General features: G+C 30.6%; 1 protein-coding gene and 1 long non-coding RNA gene across 2 annotated transcripts; one reads left to right on the forward strand and one right to left on the reverse strand.

Moving 5' to 3' along the window:
- Positions 1-1,549: 1,549 nt before the first annotated feature.
- On the reverse strand, positions 1,550-21,463 carry LOC129913931 (broad-complex core protein isoforms 1/2/3/4/5). The gene is made up of 3 exons (XM_055992926.1): positions 20,770-21,463; positions 6,168-6,971; positions 1,550-3,244 (listed from the first exon to the last, which is right to left on the reverse strand). Exons 1-3 carry the CDS (start codon positions 20,972-20,974, stop codon positions 2,136-2,138), a joined length of 2,118 nt encoding a protein of 705 aa, XP_055848901.1. The 5' UTR covers positions 20,975-21,463; the 3' UTR covers positions 1,550-2,135.
- On the forward strand, positions 18,538-19,075 carry LOC129913932 (uncharacterized). Its single transcript, XR_008772113.1, has 2 exons — positions 18,538-18,704; positions 18,767-19,075. It is a non-coding gene; the product is annotated as an uncharacterized LOC129913932 (long non-coding RNA).
- Positions 21,464-21,724: the final 261 nt, after the last annotated feature.

Here is a 21,724-nt window from a genome sequence, read left to right on the forward strand (position 1 = left end):
AAAACATCAATTCCCGTTGAAATAAAATCAGTGTAAGAAATAAAAAAAAGGTCACAAATTAAAAAAAAAAACGGTTCTATGGAAAGTACCGTTAACAAAGATTTGCGAAACAAAAATTATTCAAAGATAGACTTAATTTAAAAAGTAATATTTTAATATTTTTAACAAAATTTTAGGAGCCGTTTCCGAAAATTGTATTTTTCTGAAAATAACGATTACAGACCATGTCTTTCGTTTCAATAAACGATTAAATTCATTTGTTCTTTTGAATTACTTTGGCCGTGTTTTATTGGTACTCAGTATTTTAGTGAGTAAGCATTTTATGCTAATCCTTTATTGTTGAAGGGTAAAAAATGTATATGTTAAGAAAAAAATTTTCTCTGTAAACCAACAAATAAAAAACTTTTGTTTATCCTTAGCAATCATTTGTTGTTGTTTGCAGTGTAAAATTTTACGTAGCTAAGTACTGAGTTCCCAATAAAACACGGCTTTTATTAAGTGCTTTATCAAAGCAAATTACATTTTATTTACAGCTTCAAGGGGTGTCTTCAAAGAAAGGTGCAATGCTGTGATTGTTAACATAAATGAACATTTGTTTTTCCCAGCGAATTATGTATTTATCATAAATAAAAAAATCCCTGACTGCTTTCCCGATTCCCTGACTTTCTCGGACCACAATTTTGTATTGAATTCAAAGAAGACAAAACACGAAACGTCTCAATAAAAAAACTAGCGAGCGCTACCTTAAAATTTATTAAGTTAAACGCTACTCACTTAAAGTGCCATCTTAATAGTATTTTTTTTTACCTTACTTTCTATTCTAAAAGTTGGGAAGCTTATTTGTAATCCTTTTCTTGATAATCATGGCTCTGATTATCTCCAAAGCTAAAACAAGCAATCTTAAATTACTTTTATTAATTCCCATTAAACGTGCACACAAAAATGATTCCCCCCAACATGCTGTTTCACAAAAAAAAAAAATTATTTAAAAATGTATTAATTTATGTATTTAATTATGTTCCCAAGCTTTGACAAACAAATAAAATACAATTTAAAATTTTATATATTCTTCTCATTTTTATTGATTCTATTAAATCATTATACAATTAGCATTAAGTAAATAATATTTTTGTTTTTTATAATTATAATATTTATATGTAATTTTAAGAAACACATCGCATTTCGAAGAAGAAAATATTATTTTTTATTTTATTTTTGTTTTAAAGTTTTAAAATTTTTCATATAAATACACAACTTACAGATAAATATTTGAAATATAACATCACCAACAAAAAAAAAATAATAATTATATGTTATTTATAAATTAAATAAAATGTTAAACACAATATTGTTATTTTTGTTTTAATTTAATTTTAAGTACGTAACCCAAAACAAAAACTTTTTCTTATAGAAAAAATATTTATTTTATATGTTCATTTTTATTTACAATTTTATGCTTTATTATATATTTTTCATTTTTATAACTCTCAAATGTTTGAAAAAAAAATTGCAATTTAAAAATTAAAAAAAAAAAAACTTTTAAAACAAATCAAAGCCAATTGTAGATATAAATTTTTATCTATTTTCTCAAAAAAATAAAAAAAAAGTATGAAAAGTCTAATAAACAGGATTAACGTTTGCGATTTCATTTAATCACAAAACTCAGCGTTAAGCTAATCGGATGTCATAGCAAGGTAATAAATAATTCATCGAGTGCAGGCGATATTATGTATGAACAGAAACTAGCTTGCTTGTATAAGAACTTTTTTTTGATAAAATATCGTAATTTAGCCAATTTGTTAAGCTCTAGCTTTATCGCACTGCCTTTAGATTATTATCTGCTATAAAACCAATGAATCCAATTGGCCAAACAGACAAAACCATTTTTGTACAAATGCATGAAACCATATGATTCATAGATGATACCATTGGATAACATAGGGAAAAGCATGAAGATAAAAAATGTGTCTTTGAGAATTTTGGCTTCTTGTAGTTTTTTACAAAAAAATAAAATTTTAAATCAATTTAGATAATATTGCACTATGTAGTTGGTATCAAATGAGTTTCAAACCATTGGCTGAGCCAAATTGTTGAATATCAAACGACAAATCAGAGACATCATCATTGAACTCTGGTTACATGTTTTCAATTTTGAAATTATGCGCACTGCCTGGCGATATTGTTATGGAACTTATTATGTGCGAGTGCTGAGAAGAGTTGTGAGAGTCCTGGCAATTGTTGCTAATGTCATCCGGTGAGACTGCCGAATTAGGAACAAGCGAAGCTGTTGCATCGGGAACATGCGACGAGCCGTTGCCGTCACTTGCCTGGGAAGGCGATTCTAAGGCCACACCACCACCACCGGACCCACCCCCACTGGGACCAGCCGAAGAGTGCATGGGTGAATCTATGTTCTCTATTTGGGACGGATTGCTGCTGCGATTCGAAGGGCTATTCACGCAGGGACTGTCAGTTAGAATCGGTGTGATTTCCAGACTCGAAGGTGGCTGTGGTATTTGGTGATGAGAAGATTGATGATGGTGCGTTTGCTGCTGTTGCATTGAATTCATTTGAGGCGAATGCTGCGTTGGCAGCGTATTCAACATTGGAGCCATATTGGACAAATGCATGAGATTCACATTATGCATCATGTTTTGTATAACCGAACTCTGACTGTGCGGTGATACATGTTGCGTTTGATGGTGATGGTGACTAGGTGCATTTTGATGCATTTGGTGGTGTGGCGGATTTGAAGGGATTCCCTGCGACGACAGATGATGATGATGTGGCTGTGTTGGCTGTGGCGGTTGTTGTTGCTGTTGTTGTTGTTGCTGCTGTTGTTGGTGATTCATGACTGACAAATTATGTTGGGAGAGATTAGTGGCGCTTTGGGGCAGGCGGATATTGGACAGAGCGTTATTTAGATTTGCATTCGATGTTGGGATCTGCATTAGATTTGCAGAACTATTTGGAACCATTAGACTTGAATTGTTTTGTTGTGGTGGCATCATTTCCAGGCCACCAGCTACGTTGCGCATATGTGGCGGATGATTGTGAACGCCAGTGGCGGATATCACACGTCCCTGGTGGGTGATGCATCTGGCCCGGCACATGCTAATGCGATAGGACTTACAAAGCCAGTAAGTTTTCATTCCTTGCTGAGTGGCCACAGTGTTGTTGCGATTAAAGACACAGTTCGCATGCAGCAATGAGGTAGACGATAGCATTGTAACATTGCCGCCGCCTAGTATTTTTAGTTTATACATTAATAGAATTCATCATTTTTGTTGTTTTAGGGTTTTTTGTTTTGTTTTTGAAAGACATTTTTTGTGCAATTTATTAGAAAATATAGATGAGTGAGGATTGAATGTAGTTTTTCGTTTATAAATTTATTTTAATAGAAAGCAGTTATTTACAAAAGGCTTAAAAACTTGTTAGCTTAAAATGCACAGATATAAAATTAAAAATTTGATTAACTAAATAATATGTGCAGTGAGAATTGAAAATTTGTTTGTACAAAAAAAAAAGTTTAAAAAATAGATATTTTTTTAAAAGTAAATAAAGCATAGAATTTTGCTAAAAAGCTGTTTAGTCATTTTAAATGTTGATAAATAATAAATAAGGTTTATTTAAAATAAATAAAGGCCAATTTGAAACGAATTAAAAAAAAATCAAGACGAAGAATACCTACTTAAGAACCATATTTAATTCTTCAATGGGGAATGGAAGTAGGATATTATGTATGAATAGAATTTATGTAGAGTAAAAAATATATTTTTTCTGGCACAAGATCCAATACTTTTTCACGACAGTGATAACCAGGAAACTTTTTCTACTTCAGGTAATAGACAGTATTTTTAGATTAGGACCTAGAATCACCACAGATTAAGTGCGTTTCCCGCTAAGTTGCATTCCAAATTAAGACACCATATCGGTCGAAGAAGCAAGGTTTGTGAAAGGTTTGCTTTTTTTGATAGAAGCAATTTGGATTCGGTATCGGTTTGGATTATATTAGTCAATCTGTAAGTACGTTTATATATACATATTTTCTTCAAGAAGATCCTTATTCATTCCTCGGTTGATTCGTTTAAAGATAAAATTTAATTGCCGAAGGACTATTGCATTTACAAAAAGTGTCAGTTGTTCATACCTGCATTGATAGATGTAACCTTTATCTTCAATTCTAATCGGTACTGCCAAATGTTAACAGATTTGTTGCGATTTTGAAGATTCTTCGGGCAATTTTTGGTTCAGTGTGTGATATCGACTTGGTTAAAAAGCTGAAAATTCAGCGGTTAAGATGGCTGGGATATGTGGAACGTATGAAAACCGAGGCACCAGCTCTTTAATTAACTAAAAGATGTATAATCTTAATATAAAGTTATATTTTAATTCAATAAATACAAAAAAAAAAAAAAAATACATCGAGTTTTCGTATCGAACCCCGTAGAGCAACGTGGAAGAGGAAGATATCATCTTAGGTAGCGCGCTCAATTGGAAAACAATCTCAACCGACTTGATGTGCGCAACTGGATACAGCTATCTAGGAACCGATCTAGCTGGAGAGACTTGTTGGTTGAGGCTGAGGTTCATCCTGGACAGCGAGCGCTACCTTAAGTAAGTAAACAGGCAGTAAAACATCGGGCGAAGAATTCACCGACAGTCGAACTGTTCAATTACGTGTAACTAATCAAAAATCTACCCATTGAACGGTTAGAATGAATTAACTCCGAGAATGCTTAGAAAAAAAGTATTCAAATCCAAGCCAGAGGGTGCAATAAACAAAAGAAGTTTAGATTTCCCATGAACCGACTCAGGCTTGAATATGCATATTTGAAAACCTTTTTGCTGGAGATCAGAATTTTAAAAGGATTAAGTAGTAGAGGCCAAACCAATGTTATTGTTATGAGTAAGAATTTCAGGTTTCTTTAATGTACAATTTTAATGTACATTTATGTAATATTGTATTTAATGTTTTTTTAGTATATAAATTTAATATTAAGATGTAACGTAACGTTAGTATTTAACGAATTAAATAAATAATGAATAACATCTACGTTGAAAAACGTAGACAATTCTGTTTACCTAAAAAATGACTTAGTCAGGAACATTACATCTTCTCATTTATAAAGGAGTTGTCGGATAAATGAAATTAGCAGTTTCTCTCCGTAAATCCCCAGACCCGGATGGTATTTTGCTTATCATGATACAAAATTATACAGTGATAGCTGTCCTTGGATTGAAAATATCTTTAAAAGCGGTTTTTTTACTCAACCTAAGGTGGGTATAAAAGGGCACAAGTCCACGAAAGATTTCGGTCAATTAGCGGAATATATTTCTTACTTAAAATCTTGGAACGAATCTTGGAACAGATCTTTGAAGCCCATAACAGAGGCATTTCAAAGCAACTGCATCGGTACTGATGAAACTTTACGAAGTGCGATATTGGCTACTTTTTATTCGGTATCAAAAAGAATAATCATTAATTTAATATCTGCTTTCCTTTTAACACAACATACTGCTTTGTGTTTTAATGATAACTTTATTTGTTTTTGTCAATCGGTTACTTTCATATCGTTCTTATTCTTTTTCTAATTTAAATAAGAACTTCTTTTTAAAACCAATCAAATCTACTTAGCGACATAAACTGTCTTTTCATGTCATAAACTTGAAATAATCTCATTCTAAAATAAGTCCATTTTATGTTCGGAATCTTATCGAGAAGGCTGCAAATCCAATACAAGATATTGCTAGATGCCTTCAACAGAAACAAAATACAAAAAAACTTTGTTTCATCTTTAAAAAAAATTGACTCGTTTAAATTTTCTCAATTTATTTACTCTCCATTATATTTAAAGTCGCTATTAAAAATAAGAAAACTTGGAAGATTTTATACACATTTTGAGATTTCCTTTTTTCTTATTTCTAAAAATTTCTTTAAATCAAACGAAGATTAATTGAGACTGAATCTAAATAAATTATAAAAAAAAATAAAGAAAATTTAGCTTATGAGGAATATAAAATTCGGAAACACCAATACCATGCAATTAAAAGCAAATCATGAAAAAAAATTAGTTAGTTTTACATAACAACAATGAAGTATTGTGTGCAATTAGATTAATGAAAAGTTACATGCACAAAAAAAAAAAAAGAAATCATCAACTTACTTGGAGGAATGTCCATGTGGTTACCAAAGCCTTTCGAGTAATCATTGGGTAGATGCAAGTCACTGGGATAATCGGGATTATTCTTGTAAATATTATAATCAAATCCAAAATGTGGAGGCAAAGAATTCCTTAATCCCAAAGGACTCGCCGTATGATCGTTGTTCTCTCGTTTAACACTATTTGGATCGAAACGTTCTGCCATCGATATATGTGGTATTGTTGGCAGAAAATTGTCTTCCGGATTGACATGATCCATTGAGTCAGGGCACATATCATGATCGCTGCTATCAGTGTTTCGTCGATATTGTTTTCTCGAGTAAATCGATAGTGATTCTGTACTATATTCAGGAAGGCGTTTGAGTCCAGGTCCCGTTTGGAAGGGATTTAAATTTTCTGGCGGGCTTTTGATATGCGAAAAGGGCATCGGTGATGGCGATGATGTTGATGAGGACGAAGAAGGCGCAGGGATATTATTTTTTACATCATTTAGATTATTATTTTCAGAAGTATTTAGTCCAGATGTATTATGTTTGTGACTTTGATTTGTTGCGCCGCCACCACTACCACTTGTTGTCGATGAAGTTGAGGTATTTTGGGCAACAGTTGCACTGGAAGTGGTTTGAAGTTGTTGTTGACTAGGAGATTTGGGGGCAGCTGCAACACTACTGGCTAGGCCTTTTATTTGAAGTAACTGTGCAATTTTCATAAAAGCTTGCAATTCGGTGTGTTTAACATTTACCACTCCTTGGTACATAAATTGCAATAATTCACACATCACTCCGTGTGTCACATCTTTGAGAATTACTATAAAAGAGGAGAATATTATTAGTGAATGCAAACAATTTTAAAGATATTATATTGAAAAGTTGTCAAATGTAGGACAAATTTTATTTATGAAATAAGTAGGGAATGAAAAGTCATACACAAAACACAACGCCACAAAAATTAATATTAATAATAAATTGAACCACAAAAATTAAGTTTTAGTTTGATATCATAATAAATCATTGAGGGCCAATTTTTCAATAGTCCGATAAACCTAAGTTAGAGCTTATTCCTAGGAATAAAAGTTTTTTTTTATATTCACATTTATTCTTTTTATAATCTAACTGACGATTGAAAAATCAGGGCTTAATAAAATATCTGAAGAAATCAAGGAATTCCGTCCTAAACTGATAAGTTTAGTTTATAAAATTGAGTCTGAAAACAAAGTTAAGCTTGGATATCGGTTTCTAGCTTAAATCAAATCAAACTTAATTAAGAGGAATAAGTTTTATTTTTCTGCTCCGAAGAGTCAATATTGATTTAGCCCCTTGTAGCCTCATGTGATATATCTGTTACAAACCAAGAAAGATCCCACAAAACTACAAACTATATTTTTCTTGTATAACAAAATTTTTATATATTGCTTTTTCAAAATAGTACACCATATTTCTAATAAATGGCACCAATAGTTTTTAATTGGCAGTTAATGTTGAAAGTTAAGCTTCTTTTGAAAATAAGCAAATTTGAGTTAAAACTACGAAATTTGAAACTACAAAATTTATTTTTGGATTTTATGAAAGTGTCTTAAATAAACATAAGATAGTTTTTTGTTTGAATTTTTGCATTAACAAAAATAAATTTTTTAAACTAACTTTTTTACTCCGTAAATTTCGAAAAAACTAAGTAAATAATGAAGGTATTGAATTTTTAAAAAATAAGTCTTTTATTATAGTTATGGGCAAGTCGATTGACATTGTTAATTTTGAAATTTAACAAGGGGTTAATAGTTGTTAAAAAACCTATACGCACTATTTTACACTCAAACTAGTTAAATGGGTGTTGTTGTTGTATTCCAGTCATTTTAGGCATTTTAAACCCCAATTTGAGGAAAAATTCTTAGTGAGCTGAAACAGTTTACTACTGGACTTAAGTCTTTTTTTGAAATGATCTGATGGATCAAAAAAGTATAAGGACGGAGTTGGCTATGCCAGCTTGATAATTCAGGCAGTAGTTAACCTGTCAGTCCAATTTAGGTGGACTCACAGAAGCATCTTACCTGTATCGACACTATCGGTTTTGCAAACTTTTAAGGAAACCATTACTAATTAAGTATGCCGTTTTTTTATGACGAGTAGGATTAATTTTTTGTGTAATAGAGATTCAAAGGGAGGCTAATCCTTTGACCATATGTCTCGAATTCAGTAAATTTTTGGATCTGTACGACTATGTATTTCGATTCTCTTGGAGCATACAGAAGTTAAAAAATAAGTACCACTTATTACATTCTCTGACGAAATTATATTTTTTTTAGTTTTTTTTTCTAACTACTTATCGAACTTCCAGGAAATTTAGTTTCATCAAAGTTATATAAATATTTTGTTGAAACAAACAGATAAGATTCATGAAAAAAAAAAATTCATCTCGCATTTTTGATATTAAAAATATGACATCAACGTTGACCCAAGCTTAAACAGAAAAACCTTAAGTTATTATCGTGTATTATCATCTTCAAAACAAGTGATCAATACAAGTCTATCGTGTTTCCTTTTGCCTTTCGTTGATGTTTATTTCTATATAGCACAGCACATGCCTCACAAAATATTGATAAGATAGATCAACGGTGGCGCTGAATAAGATGCTACTTAACAGAAAACAAAACACCAAACACATATTTATCTCGAACGAGAACGACGACGTTATTAAATTCTTCCAAATGAAAAAAAAAACAACATCTACATCGACATCAACTCATGATTTTCTGCTCTGTTTCGAGAGATGATATTCATCCAATAATAAATAGGAGACCCCTAAAGTTTATCAATATTGTTTAACCTAAATATTGTATGAATATGCGTTCAATATTTAAATAAAAAAAAATCCCAACCGTATTTATTATAAGACTTACGCTTATCATCCACACAAAATTTCAATGATAATTTCTGTTATGAGTGTTTTTCTATACTTGCCACTTGTTTTCTCTCTTAAAATGGATGAAGTTTTAACTATTCCTATACACAAAGTATTATCTTTAAAGTTCATGAGGTTAAGAAGACGAGAGCAGAACAGTGATAGCTGATAAGTCCAAAATTTATGTCTAAATATTTTTTGATCGAAAGAAACAATACATTTCTTATCGTGATTGGTAAATTTTTTAATTCGAAAAGAATTGATAAGACGCCATAAATGCTATTACAAGTTATGAACTTTGTTGCTTATGTTTGTCAAATAATAATTATTTTAATGTAGATAGTGTGGAGAAATTTGAACAGCCCATACTAGGTGAGAGTTTATGGAACCCTGTCATTGGGTATGGGTATATCGATAAAACGAATTGGATATCTTAATTCCTTATATCGCTCGATTTATTGATTGGGTTATATTTGTACTATAAGCAATGGGCTGGGGCTTGCTTCAAAAATGGGTGGGTTTGACTTATTTTCTGATTTTATGTGTTTCACTTTAATTTAAGCAAGTGAAATTGGGGCTTAGAATTTTTCTTTCTTTCCTACTTTTATAAAACAAATGTAAGCCTTGCTGAAAAAATAAATTAATTGTATGTAAGTTGTATGGAGAACAAAATTTTAAAAAGCGTTTTTCTCGAAATGAGTTGGAATCGACTTGTGCGGTCTGGACCCTGGACCCTTCATATGGTTTTGAAGATATATAAAAATGGTTAAAGATAGTAAACAACTCCACATTTTATTTATCTTGATAACGCTAGTTTTGCAGTTGCTGCTACCATTTGTTTTGAAACAAAAAAAAACTAATAAATATATTGAATCCCAAAAGATACTGACTCAATGGTAATTCAATAACGTACAAAATGTTACATTTAGAGCTTCCTGATTATCTGTTTGTATATACGAATTTTTTCAGAGTAATTTGCATGCTTCCTTAATTTTTAGCAATTCTGCTTGGAACACAATATCAAAATTGGGTAGCCCAAAGGATTTTGAAATGTTAAGGGATTCAGTTTTTATTAAATGAATTTAAAAATCATTAATTTGCACCCCATTTCTTTTATCGGAGTTATGCACAAGAATGCCTTTTTGAAAGTTGGCGAATATCTCGGCTCCAGTATATCGTACAGCAAAACATAATAGAACAATTTATTTATCACAATTATTTCTATCGTTTTGGTGCAATTATATTGCATTTGAATATTTAATTACAGAATTGCAGTCGTTTAAAGAGTTCCAGTTCTTAAAAACAATTTTTTCCTCATTATTGCAAAAAAAAGTTAACATATCGTCACAACTCAAAAAGTGCAGATTTCAAATTAGGCCGTGTGTGAATTGCGTTAAATAGTTAACCCCGTGTAAAATTTTTGACACTATTGAGGTGAATACAAAATTTTCAGCTGTTAAAAATTTAATGGGCTCTGGGACCTGGTTAATTTAGGCTAAATTTTTTTTGCAGATGATTTTGTTTTGTTTTTTTTTTTTTATGAAAAGGAGTATCATGGCAGAAAAGAGTCAGAGAAAAATATTAAACAATAAGCCATACAGCTGAAATTTTTTTATTCACCTCAATAGCGTCAAAAATTGTACACGGGGTTAACTATTTAACGCAATTCACACACGGCATTAGAGTCATGTCAATTAGAGTGCAAGGTCAATATCTTCATCGTACCAAATGGCGTGATTCTATCTGCAAAACTCGCCGCAAGAGAGCAGGGGCCCAATTCCGCAAGAATGAGTTTTTATGTAAACTAGAAAAAAAAGTGTAAATTGCCTTGCGGACAAGGCACAGCAAAACTCAGTCATTTTATCAAATTTATTTATTTGTACGTAAATTCAATTTTATGATTTTCTTTTTTTACTTCTCCTGAAAAATTGTGCTTTTTGAATTCTTATGGTAAGCATTTTTCCTAATGATTTTGTAGCCCTTATTCTGGAGATAATTTTTATTTTAATTGTAGAGAATTAAGAGGGCTTGATGAGATTTTTATTTTTGTAACCGTTAAATGCACTGTTAGTAAAATAATCAGTTTACCATGCGATGTTCTTAACCCGAGAACATAATATAAGTAAGGTTTTTTTGAAATGATGAGTTTAAGAACTAGAACTACAATTCGGCCATTTCTATATCCTGGAAGCTTTTCACAACTTTTCGCTACCATACAGCGAACAAAGCTAACAATGATGCTAATTATGAATTTTTAAAAACATTGTTTCTTGTGCCTACTTGAAGGCAACGATAAAATTGTTCCTTAAATATTGTACAAGAACTCATGTGAAAACCACACTGTTAAGCATTCCGCTTGAATAATGATGTTGAGTTTGGACGCAATGAAAAACGTACAACTTGGTTTTATCGGTCATAAGTCAACACAAAAACTTTATAAAAACAAACGTTTATCTTTTTCGATCTCTCTTCATTTCATTGTATGACCTTTCTACATCGTTATGAGTCAATATAAGTAAAAGTGGTATTCGTAAATGACAAAAATAACAAAAAGTTAAACTAGAGTCAGAGTCATAATTTTAAAAAGTATTGCAGTCAAAATGTGTTTTGATTGATCCTTTTTTACTTGAATTAATTTTTTTAATTAATTTTAAATAATGAGTAAATGTAACATATTCTACTTTTATGTATGTCCTTCTCCTGTAGACGATTTTTTGCTATTTGAAAAGCCTTCAGGGCAATTCCATTATCGCGGGTGCAACATTTATACTCATTTGACGCTTATTTACAAACAAATAGAAAGATATTTTATTAAACTATAACTTAAAAGGGTACATTTAAACCTGTTTATTTTTGATTTAGCTATAAAATTTAAATTAAATAAGTAAATCGTCACTAGGAAGGGTTCAAAGTGCGATCGTGGGTGCAAATTCGGCCCTACTTTTTTAGATCTAAGTACAAAAACATAAAAGTCTGTTAATTTTCAAACACTTTTGATCTTTTATTTACATATATCGAATGACGTTTAATCAATAATCTTAAAACATAAAAAATAAATAACAAAAAGAATACAATAAAAAAAATACAAAGAGGAATTTAAATTTGGAAGCTATCGCGGGTGCAACACGTTTGCAAGGCAACCGAAAGTAAGTAACGGTAAGGAATACACCGACAAAATATTATTTTCTTGTATACAAATAAATACCTACCTAACATGTGCCACCACATGTCTAACAAATAAGTTTAACCTCAAGCTGTTGGTAATGCAAATTTTGAGCCTGTATTACCAGCCATGATATTAGCAGTTAGCACCGACTCTTTTGCATTAAAGCCTTCCCAAGCGCAAAAAAAAACAAATATTTCTGTTAAATTTGGCCTCACTTTTGCTTGTTTTTATTAAATAGAGTTATTTTACTTGTTATTATTACATAAAAATAACAAATATTGAAATTTAGAAAATATATGCCGAAGATCGTCTCTAGCGGAATTTTATTTCAACATTTATCTTTTATCTTTCAAAATTTTTAATTTTTCTCTTTTAAATTATTTTTTATTTATTTGCTGATCGTAACTTTTCTTTTTTTTTGTATTTGAAGTATGTCCAATTATTTACTATAAACAAGATGTTTATCTTAAGATAAAGTTCAACAGGTGACTAAAAAAGTGTGTAGCAGAAACTAGACCAATTAAAAACTATATACGATACATTTTTATATTGAAACTTATTCTTCTTATCGGAAGAAAAATTAAATGTGATATTACGAAAAATATTAATAATAAAATAAACTGGTGCTTAAATATCTTTTAACCATTTTTTATCGCCACTTTAATTTGAGATAAATAAGTCGATAACAAATCATAGAAGCAAAGTACAAGAATGTTGGAGACCAAAAATGTTTTAATAGAGAAAAAACAAGGCACAACAAATCAGAAGCTTATCTTGAAAATATAAACAATTTGTGTACTTAAAATCTTAAACTACGATTATCCTAATAGATATTTATTTTCAAAAAAAAAAAAATGATAATAAAAAAAAGTTATAATTGTACTTAAAAACCTTATTAAACTTATACAAACACAGTCATATATTATTATCCAAGCAGTAGTCCCTAAAATAAAATGCAGCCTGTGACATTAAAGATTACGTTTTACGATAAACAGATAAAGAATTTATTAAAATAAAAAAAAAAACGTTCAAAACTGTGGTATATGTTTTATTATTGAAGTCAGCAATATTAGTTATGATTATTGATATGGCTGTAGCTTGGCTACTACTTGATAGATAAATTCAATTCAATGATAAAAGAATAACAAAAAGACTTATCATAAATATTGGATCTTCATTTCATCCATAGAGTCAGAGTCATGTTAGGTAATTATAAGAGGCTAACTTAAGTTAAAGATACATGCGCCATCTGACGACTGTTCTACAGTTTTTTGTTAATATTTAGAAATATAGATAAAAAAAACAAAATAGTAAATCTAAAATGCTACTGAAGAAGTAACAATATTATTGTCATTATTGAATTGTGTTATCATGTCAGAGAATCAAAATAAAAATGTATGTAGGTATTTTATTGATTTATTGAAATTTTATTGTGACTCGTCAGGTTGGCGATTCGTATCAGAAACTGTGTTTTTTATCCGATAACTACTTTCCGTTGGACTTTATTGCCCCCCACAATATAACAATAACGGACAAATATCACAGTTGTCATGTTATGATAAAAATATAAAAACTTAATGTTGACATATGACTACCTACTTTTTGTAAAATGTCAGTAGTTTAGTTATATTTGTTGTTGTAACTTGCTGATTGATAGAAGGCACCCTACAGAGTTAGACTGTTTTTATATAGGTGTCAATTTATGACAGTAAAAGTCTGCTATGTCAACGTGTTAAGCTGATATCTTGACGGACTTTACTACATCAATAATTTTGATAGATCTATTTAGTAAAAATTGTTTAAAAATATATTTTTATGCTTTGTATGATTAATTGCCTTTCTTTTACTGAATGATCATTATATAGATCATTTAATGCAAAGTACCGCTTCATTTTTAAACATAGTTTTACACAAAAATGAACGACTAGAATAGTCAGATCTGGTTGTGAAAAATAGAAACCAATAAGGAGAACATTTTCAGGAATAAACGACTAGAATGAGAAACAAATGCGCTTCGTTTCCTACTTTGACAACTTTTATTGGGAAGAGTTTAACAGTATTAATCGTGGCAATGATATTTTTTAAGGAGCAAAATACTATAACTCAAATTGTGAAGAAATAATGTGTAATTCGGTCGCATTTGAAATTAATACAATCCCAAAGCTCATCACTGCTGAATCAATGGTTTTCATACTGACCTTACTATTGCTTTAAAAAATTCAAGAGATTGTCAATCAGGTCAGAGCTTGTGCTGATGGAATCGTTCGAAATTGTTGATTTCAGACGCAATATTTGACAATTTTGGATGATTTTGTGGGGTCTTCATTTACTTGAAAAATTATATCTGACATGTAGTAGCATTCTGTTGCTAAAAAAACTTGATTAATTGTTACATTTTATATGAAGATGAATTTGTTCAGTATCAAATAAGAAATAACAGATATTTTGTGGTTTGTTTCTTTTTGAACGATTGCCTCTATTTTTGTTTGTTTTTTTATTTTTTTTTGCTCTGGGCAGTCATCCAATACAACTTTTAACAAAATTAAAGTCAGTATTTGAGTTTTATTGGAAACTTGAAACTATTAACTGTTTTGTAACAAAATGGTGTGCGACGTAAAAAATGTTTTATTTAATAAATTTTTTGTAACTATTAACCAACGTTTAATTAAAAGAATTGTAAAAAAAAAACAAAAATCAAGTATAAGCAGAGATATAAAATCCTTTTTCAAATAAGTTTACAAGAACTGTATTTAATGTAAAACATGACCACGACCCGACACACATCCGCCGAGCAGCTAAAGAATGTTTTCAAGCTAAGAGGATTGGTGTAATAGAAAAGCCAGCACAATCTCACAATTATTATAATCCTTTTGAGAATGTATAAGGTGATGTCTTAATGGTAAAGCGAAATATAGGCTTTCTAATAATCACGAGTTATGGGGGTTTGGGTCAAAATTCTTTTGTCAAAATTCTGCTTTTTAAAATTCTGTTTTTCAAAATTCTGCTTTTCAAAATTCTGCTTTTCATAATTCTGTTTTACAAAATTCTGATTTATAAGAAAGTCAGTACTCTAGCAAATTGAAAATTTATTTGTGATGGTTTAACAGCAAGCAGTTAAGAAAATACCAACCTAAATAACATTAATGAGGTGTATTTTGGAATAGTAAACGCATATGCTATGAAAATAAAATGCACGACTGGGGCCGCACGTACTTGCTCTTGCAGTTCAAAGCACTTTTATGTTAGCTTACTTGTAGATTATAAGAGCTGCCTCTATATACATTTTAAGAAATTTGGTTAATGTAGGGGAAGAGCCGGCATGGAGGCCAAATCTTATTACAATTCTTAAATACAATTTTATTTTATTTGACTTGTTTTTTTGAGAAAAACTAAAAATGCAGTTTTACTGCAATTACTTTGAATATTACGTATGAAAAATTTTATTAAAATCATTAGAGCCATTTTTGAGAAAATTGCAATAACTCCATAATGATGTACGGGAAGAGCCGACATCCGCGATTTAAAAAAATGTAAAGACCATATTTCCACTATCCGTATTTTTTGAGAAAAACTAAAAACGCAGTTATGTTAGAACTATGTACAGCATTACGTGTGTTAAATTTAATCAAAATCGTTAGAGTCGTTTTCGAGAAAATTGCAATAACTCGAAAATTTTGTATGGGAGTTATACGTTCTAAGCGAGATATTAAAAAACAAAAAAAAAAACCAACCTTGGAAATTATGAAAAAAAAACATCCATACCAAATTTCAACAAAATCCGTCCACCCGTTTAGGCTGTAGCTACCTGTACAGATGGACGCACGGACGCACAGACCGACGGACGTCATGACGAAACCCACTTTTTTGGACTTCTTCATCATCATAATGTTAGTTTTGATTCAAACCTCGAATTTTTTTTTTGACACGAAACCAATACTTGCCCTATAGAGCAAGTAAAAAAGCAGAGTTAGCAGAATTTTTTTGTTAAAAAAAATGCTGGCAGAATTTTGAAAAGCAGAATTTTGAAAGACAGAAAAGAAAAAAAGCAGAATTTTGAAAAACAGAATTTTCTTGAAAAAAGCAGAATTTTGTAAATCAGAATTTTGAAGTCAGAAATTTGACCCGCTCCCGAGTTATGGAGCGGAAAATTTATTTTTCAAAAATTGTTGTAAAAAAAAAATTATGCCATTTAATTTCTTGTAGGACAAAGATTAGATATTTTTTCTTTTATTTCAGGATCCGTTTTTTATAACCATATTTTCCCTTTTAATAACAAATTTCAATAAAAAAAATTCTAAAGGCTATTCTTAAAAAAATTAAAAATATTTAGCAACCCATTTTCAAAAAAACATTTTAAAATATTTAAAAAAAATCAAACACTGAAGGTTTTGAAAATTATTATAGGTACATTTTGATGTTAGGGCTAGGTACATGGGTACTCAGACGCCTTTGTATACAAATTTTCGTCTAAATCGGTTAAGTCATTTAGGTTGAGGAAGTCAGACATCAAGCATATGGTTGAGAGGTGCCGTTAATAATGGTCGAACAAACATAATTTTTCAATTGAATTTACATGAAATTGAATATACATGAAAAACCAGACGAAGTAAAATTAACTGAACATTTTTTTATCGGTAGGTCTACTATGGACCCTGATACGACATCCTTTGATAAACTTAACATGTCTAAATTTTACTGGTAGGAAATTGAAGAAATTGAAATGTAGCTGAAGAGTTGGAATCAATCAAACTAGAGAGGGTGGAGGGCAATACGACGAACAATTCCAAATTAATGGAAACATGAAATGGAAAAATTGGAGATCTTGACAATATTTTCACCTACTTACGCCTGTGAGTCATAATTTGTCCAAATGAATAACATTAAAGATTCGCTTAGAAGTATATTGTCAGATGATTCCAAATTTATCTTTCAGTTCAGGATGCATTTTGCTTAAAGTGAAAAAACGTAGCCCTGATATAAACTACTTGGCATCGAGTTCACAACAAGAGAAGTCATACTACAATATTTCTTTCACTTTTCATTTTTTATTTCTTTGTTTTATTTTGTTGAGGTACATCTAAAAATTGAAAAATTTCAAATTCATTTTTTTCAAATTCAGTTTTTCCGAACGTAAAATTTGAAACAATGATGCAGAAAGCTTATTTTTTGGTTCCAAAAACAATTTTTGTAGTGTTTTTTTCAAAAACTATAGCGCTATAAAGAAATAATAATTTTGTAGATCTCTCACTTTTTGCAAAAAGTTGCAATTTTTTTTGTTATTAAAACGAACTACAATACAAATCTGTTATTTTCAAATTTAAATTCATAGGTGTGTTTACAAATAAAACGCTGCGTAGTTTAAAATTAATTATTTTTGCTTCTAGTGGTCACAGAAAAAACTAGATCAAAACTGTATGGCACGCCGAAGGCACCTCAAATAAATATTTTTTTTAATGGCATGAGGCTCTAGTGAGTGAGTTGCGGTTTATCATATTTTAAGGTTGTACACAAAAACGTGTTAGTTAAATAGAAAGGCAAGGTTGAAATTTGAAAAGGACTACAATAAATGGGCATAATGTAAGACGGTGTTAATTTCCAGTAAATCTAAATTTATTTACAAGGATCAGAGGGTTTACTGCTTTCAAAGGGAACTTTTAAACTTGGAGGAGGGTATACTATAGAAAAGGGATGCTGCTTTATACATGAACTAGCTCCAATTCATAAATAGATCTTGCAGAACGTCATAGTGCCACGTGCTGAGTATATTTTACTGAAATGAACACTCCAACATGATAACGATTTAGAGCATATTTCAAAGTGGTCAAGGAGTGGAAAGGAATGCACGAGAGTCGGCTGTGTAGGTATTTTTTGTGTCTGTTTCAGTTTCAGGCAGAATAGAGGCTCGTGCGAAAAAATGCAATGTACGAGAGTCGGCGGGGTAGATATTTTTTTTTGGTTTAGGTAGAATAGAATGAATTACATCGAAGCTGTGCGAAAAAAAGAAATGCACGACAGTCGGCGATGTAGGATGTAGCGTAGGTATTATTTTTCTGTTTTAGGCAGAATTCACCAATACCAAATTTCATAGGAAAAATGTGAAAATGAAATGAAGTGGACACAGTTTCATGAGGTACTTTTTTTCATGAGGTGATATTTTTGTTGTTTTGTTGCCAAAGTTTTAATTTTATTCAGAAGGTGATTGAACAATTTACCAAGAAAAATCGAAAACTCGATTTAATATTATAAAAAACTATAATTTATATGTTTTGTAGGTATTTAGTTTTTGTTGAAGTTTAATTTATTTACGGCCAATTTCTTCACATAAGTCCTAAGTCAGCTTAGTACCCGGTCAAGCTAGGTCAGGTCCTAGCACTAGTACTCGGTCCTAAGGAAAAGTTAGTACCTGAGCATTTCTTCACATTTATAGGACCTGATCTAAGTTCACAACGCGGTCCTAAGAAATAAATCGTATAAAAATGGTATAACTGTCATTTTGACAATATTTTGATGCTTGAAATATTTTATTTTGATATTTCAACAGATTTTACAAAATATTAACAGACAAAAAACAGTCCATTCATGAAATTAACAATAAAATAATTTAAAAAATATTGTGATGATTGAGAACAAAGACAACAAGAAAAGAAGATAAATTATATCAAGAACCTTCACTATCAGGAACGACGAGAATGTGACGATTTTGTGCATAAGTGCCGGCAAGCCTGATAGCTAGTTCACTAACGACTCTGGAAAACCTGGAAAAGCCACAGATAAACCAGTTTATTTTATTATTAAAAAAGACAGTTCATATATGTATATCTCAATAAAAATAACATTTTTGAAAACTGAATCTTTATTGTCTTGGTGCAGTTTTGTTTTTTAGCAGTCATTGAATGAAGATAATTTTGATCATAGTCTGCAATACTATTTGTAAATAGAATCTTCTTGCAAAGACATTTTGTGTTGGAAATTGTTAGATAGATATCGGACGGCCATCACTGATGCCCGTAAAATATAATATATTTTGAGTGAAAATTGTATGCAGGTGGCTTCAATTATACTTTCATAAACTGTGGTTTTCTTATTAGAAATAGATAATCTTCTGCAGTGCCAACGATTTTGTTCCATAATAATTTATTCAAAGACTGCATTGCTATTGCGATACATCTTTAAAAAAAAAAATACAAATTACAAAATGCCAAAATTAGAATAAAATTCAATAAACTCAAAAATTACACATTTCAAAAGACACCAAAGCTCAAAAATGCTCATAAATTGAATTGAGTATTATCGTCGCTAGACTGTCGATTTTTAGGTTCTAACTTTTACGAAGTCCTAAGTAAAACTCAGTACCAATTTGACAGTACTACTAAATTGTGTGAAGAAATCATTTGGTACCGATTTGAGTACTAACGATTGGTATAATAACCAGGTCCTAGCTTATTTTGAGGAGCTAGCTGGTACCGAGTCCTTAGTAGTACTCGGTCCTAAACTGACAGTTCTAGGGCTTAGTACTTGGGTGAAGAAATGAGTTGATACCGATTTGAGTACTAACTTTAGGACTAGGACCGGTACTAGCGCTAGGACTCTGTGAAGAAATTGGCCGTTAGTTTTTGTTACCTACGGTTTTAGTGGAGTCTTTTTTTATAATAAAAATATACCCAATGATATTTTTTGTTGTTTTTTTTTTTAATTTGGAAAAAACAGTATATGGTTTTTTTAAATAAGCTTATAATTTTCAAGGATTGCACACTTATCTAAATTATTCACGCGATGCCACTGGAATAGACTATTGAAGATCTGAGAGTTTTTCTCGAAATCTTTAAAAATTGGAAGGACTTCAATTTAAAGGGGCTCGAAAACTTGAAATAGTTATTAACAATTTCATTGAACTCAATTGGAAACATTTGTATGAAGTTGCTTTAGATTTGTTAATTGAAAACAAGTAATTGTACTACTTTTTTTTTTGTTAATTTAATTTTTTAGTTACCAAAAATTGTTTATGTTTTAATTTAATTAATTTTTTTGAAAACATGAAGTTAAAGATGTCAGACCTTTTCTTGCAAGTTGCAATATCATAATAAAAGATTTGACTGAATTTAACGATTTTCCCAACATACTTATTTAACAGGTAAGCAGGTATCAATTAAATGTTTATCATTATATGATTACAAGATTTGTTATTTAATAAACTACTGCAGCAATCAATAAAAAGAAAATATATATGAAGAAAATTTATATCAAAACGCAGTGTTAGAGTAAAGGGAAGTGAAATTAACATTCAAATAGATAAATATATGCGTTCGATAGCGAACTAACGACGACGACAAGAACATTCAAAGTCCAGTTGCAGTCACATTCTCATTTGATTTGAATAGAAAATTTAAAGTCCTAAGCAACAATTAATAGAAAAAAACCTAAACAAGGTCTTCTAAATAAGGTATTCATAATTTATTAATAAAAAACACATTTTACAAAGCACAAGGGTAAATTATAGATATTTTTATATTTGTATTGATTTGAAAGAAAAAAAAAAAAACTTACTTATTGGATGCTTGCATGGATTCGAAATAAAGATTTCCTGAAAATACGGACTACAAATGGCCAAGACAATTTTATGAGCATGCAGCAATCTGCCATCGCAGGCCAATGTCACATCGACTAAATCACCACGATCGTAAAGATTCTGGAATCCACTTGCAATGTTATCTTGAAAGTTATTCCAGCAAAGAGCAAATTCATCATCCATGTCGATTTGGAATTATTTTTGTCAGCACAAAAATTTAATTTAATTTTCTTAATAAAAATATCACACCTTTTGTGTGTTATTTTCTTTTTGCCTTTCTCTTTGAATTATATTTTTATATATTTTTCCTTTTTTTGTTTACTTTTTCACTTTACTACTACAAAAATTCTGACATTTGCACTGTGATGGATGATGGAAAAAGAAAAAAGGCATCAAACAGTGCGAACTGTGTGGTGATTTTTTTGTTCTATTTAGTTCTTGCGGCGAAGATTTTCGGGGGGAAATTTCTTTAAGATTTTATTTGTATATTTGAATAATTCTGTTTTGATTTTAGCCGCGCCGACGACGTTGGTGCTGATATAGCAACGGATTAAACATTAATGATAAATCATTTGTTTAAAAGTTGTGTAAAAATAGTTCAGAAATCTTCCATGTTTGTTAAGTGTCACAGGTCGACTGGTTATTTGGTCGTCAATAACGATTGGTATAAAATAATAAAATGTAATGGAAAATCGAATATGGCAAGCCGCTGTTCGACACAACTGTGAGGGGGAGAGAGATGGTTATATTTTTAAAGGAAACTATTTATATTGGGAGAGTAGTGCCAAGTCGATGTTTTTATAAGTTGGAAAATCTTAAAAAAAAGTTTACGAATTGATAAATTAGCGCCGTTCAATTGAAGTTGGCAATTTACTCGCGAGTAGATAGATTTTTGTACTTATGCTCTTCTGCCTGATTAAACGAGAATTGCAT

The sequence above is a fragment of the Episyrphus balteatus genome, chromosome 3 (genome assembly GCF_945859705.1).
Source record: "Episyrphus balteatus chromosome 3, idEpiBalt1.1, whole genome shotgun sequence".
NCBI lineage: Eukaryota > Metazoa > Arthropoda > Insecta > Diptera > Syrphidae > Episyrphus > Episyrphus balteatus.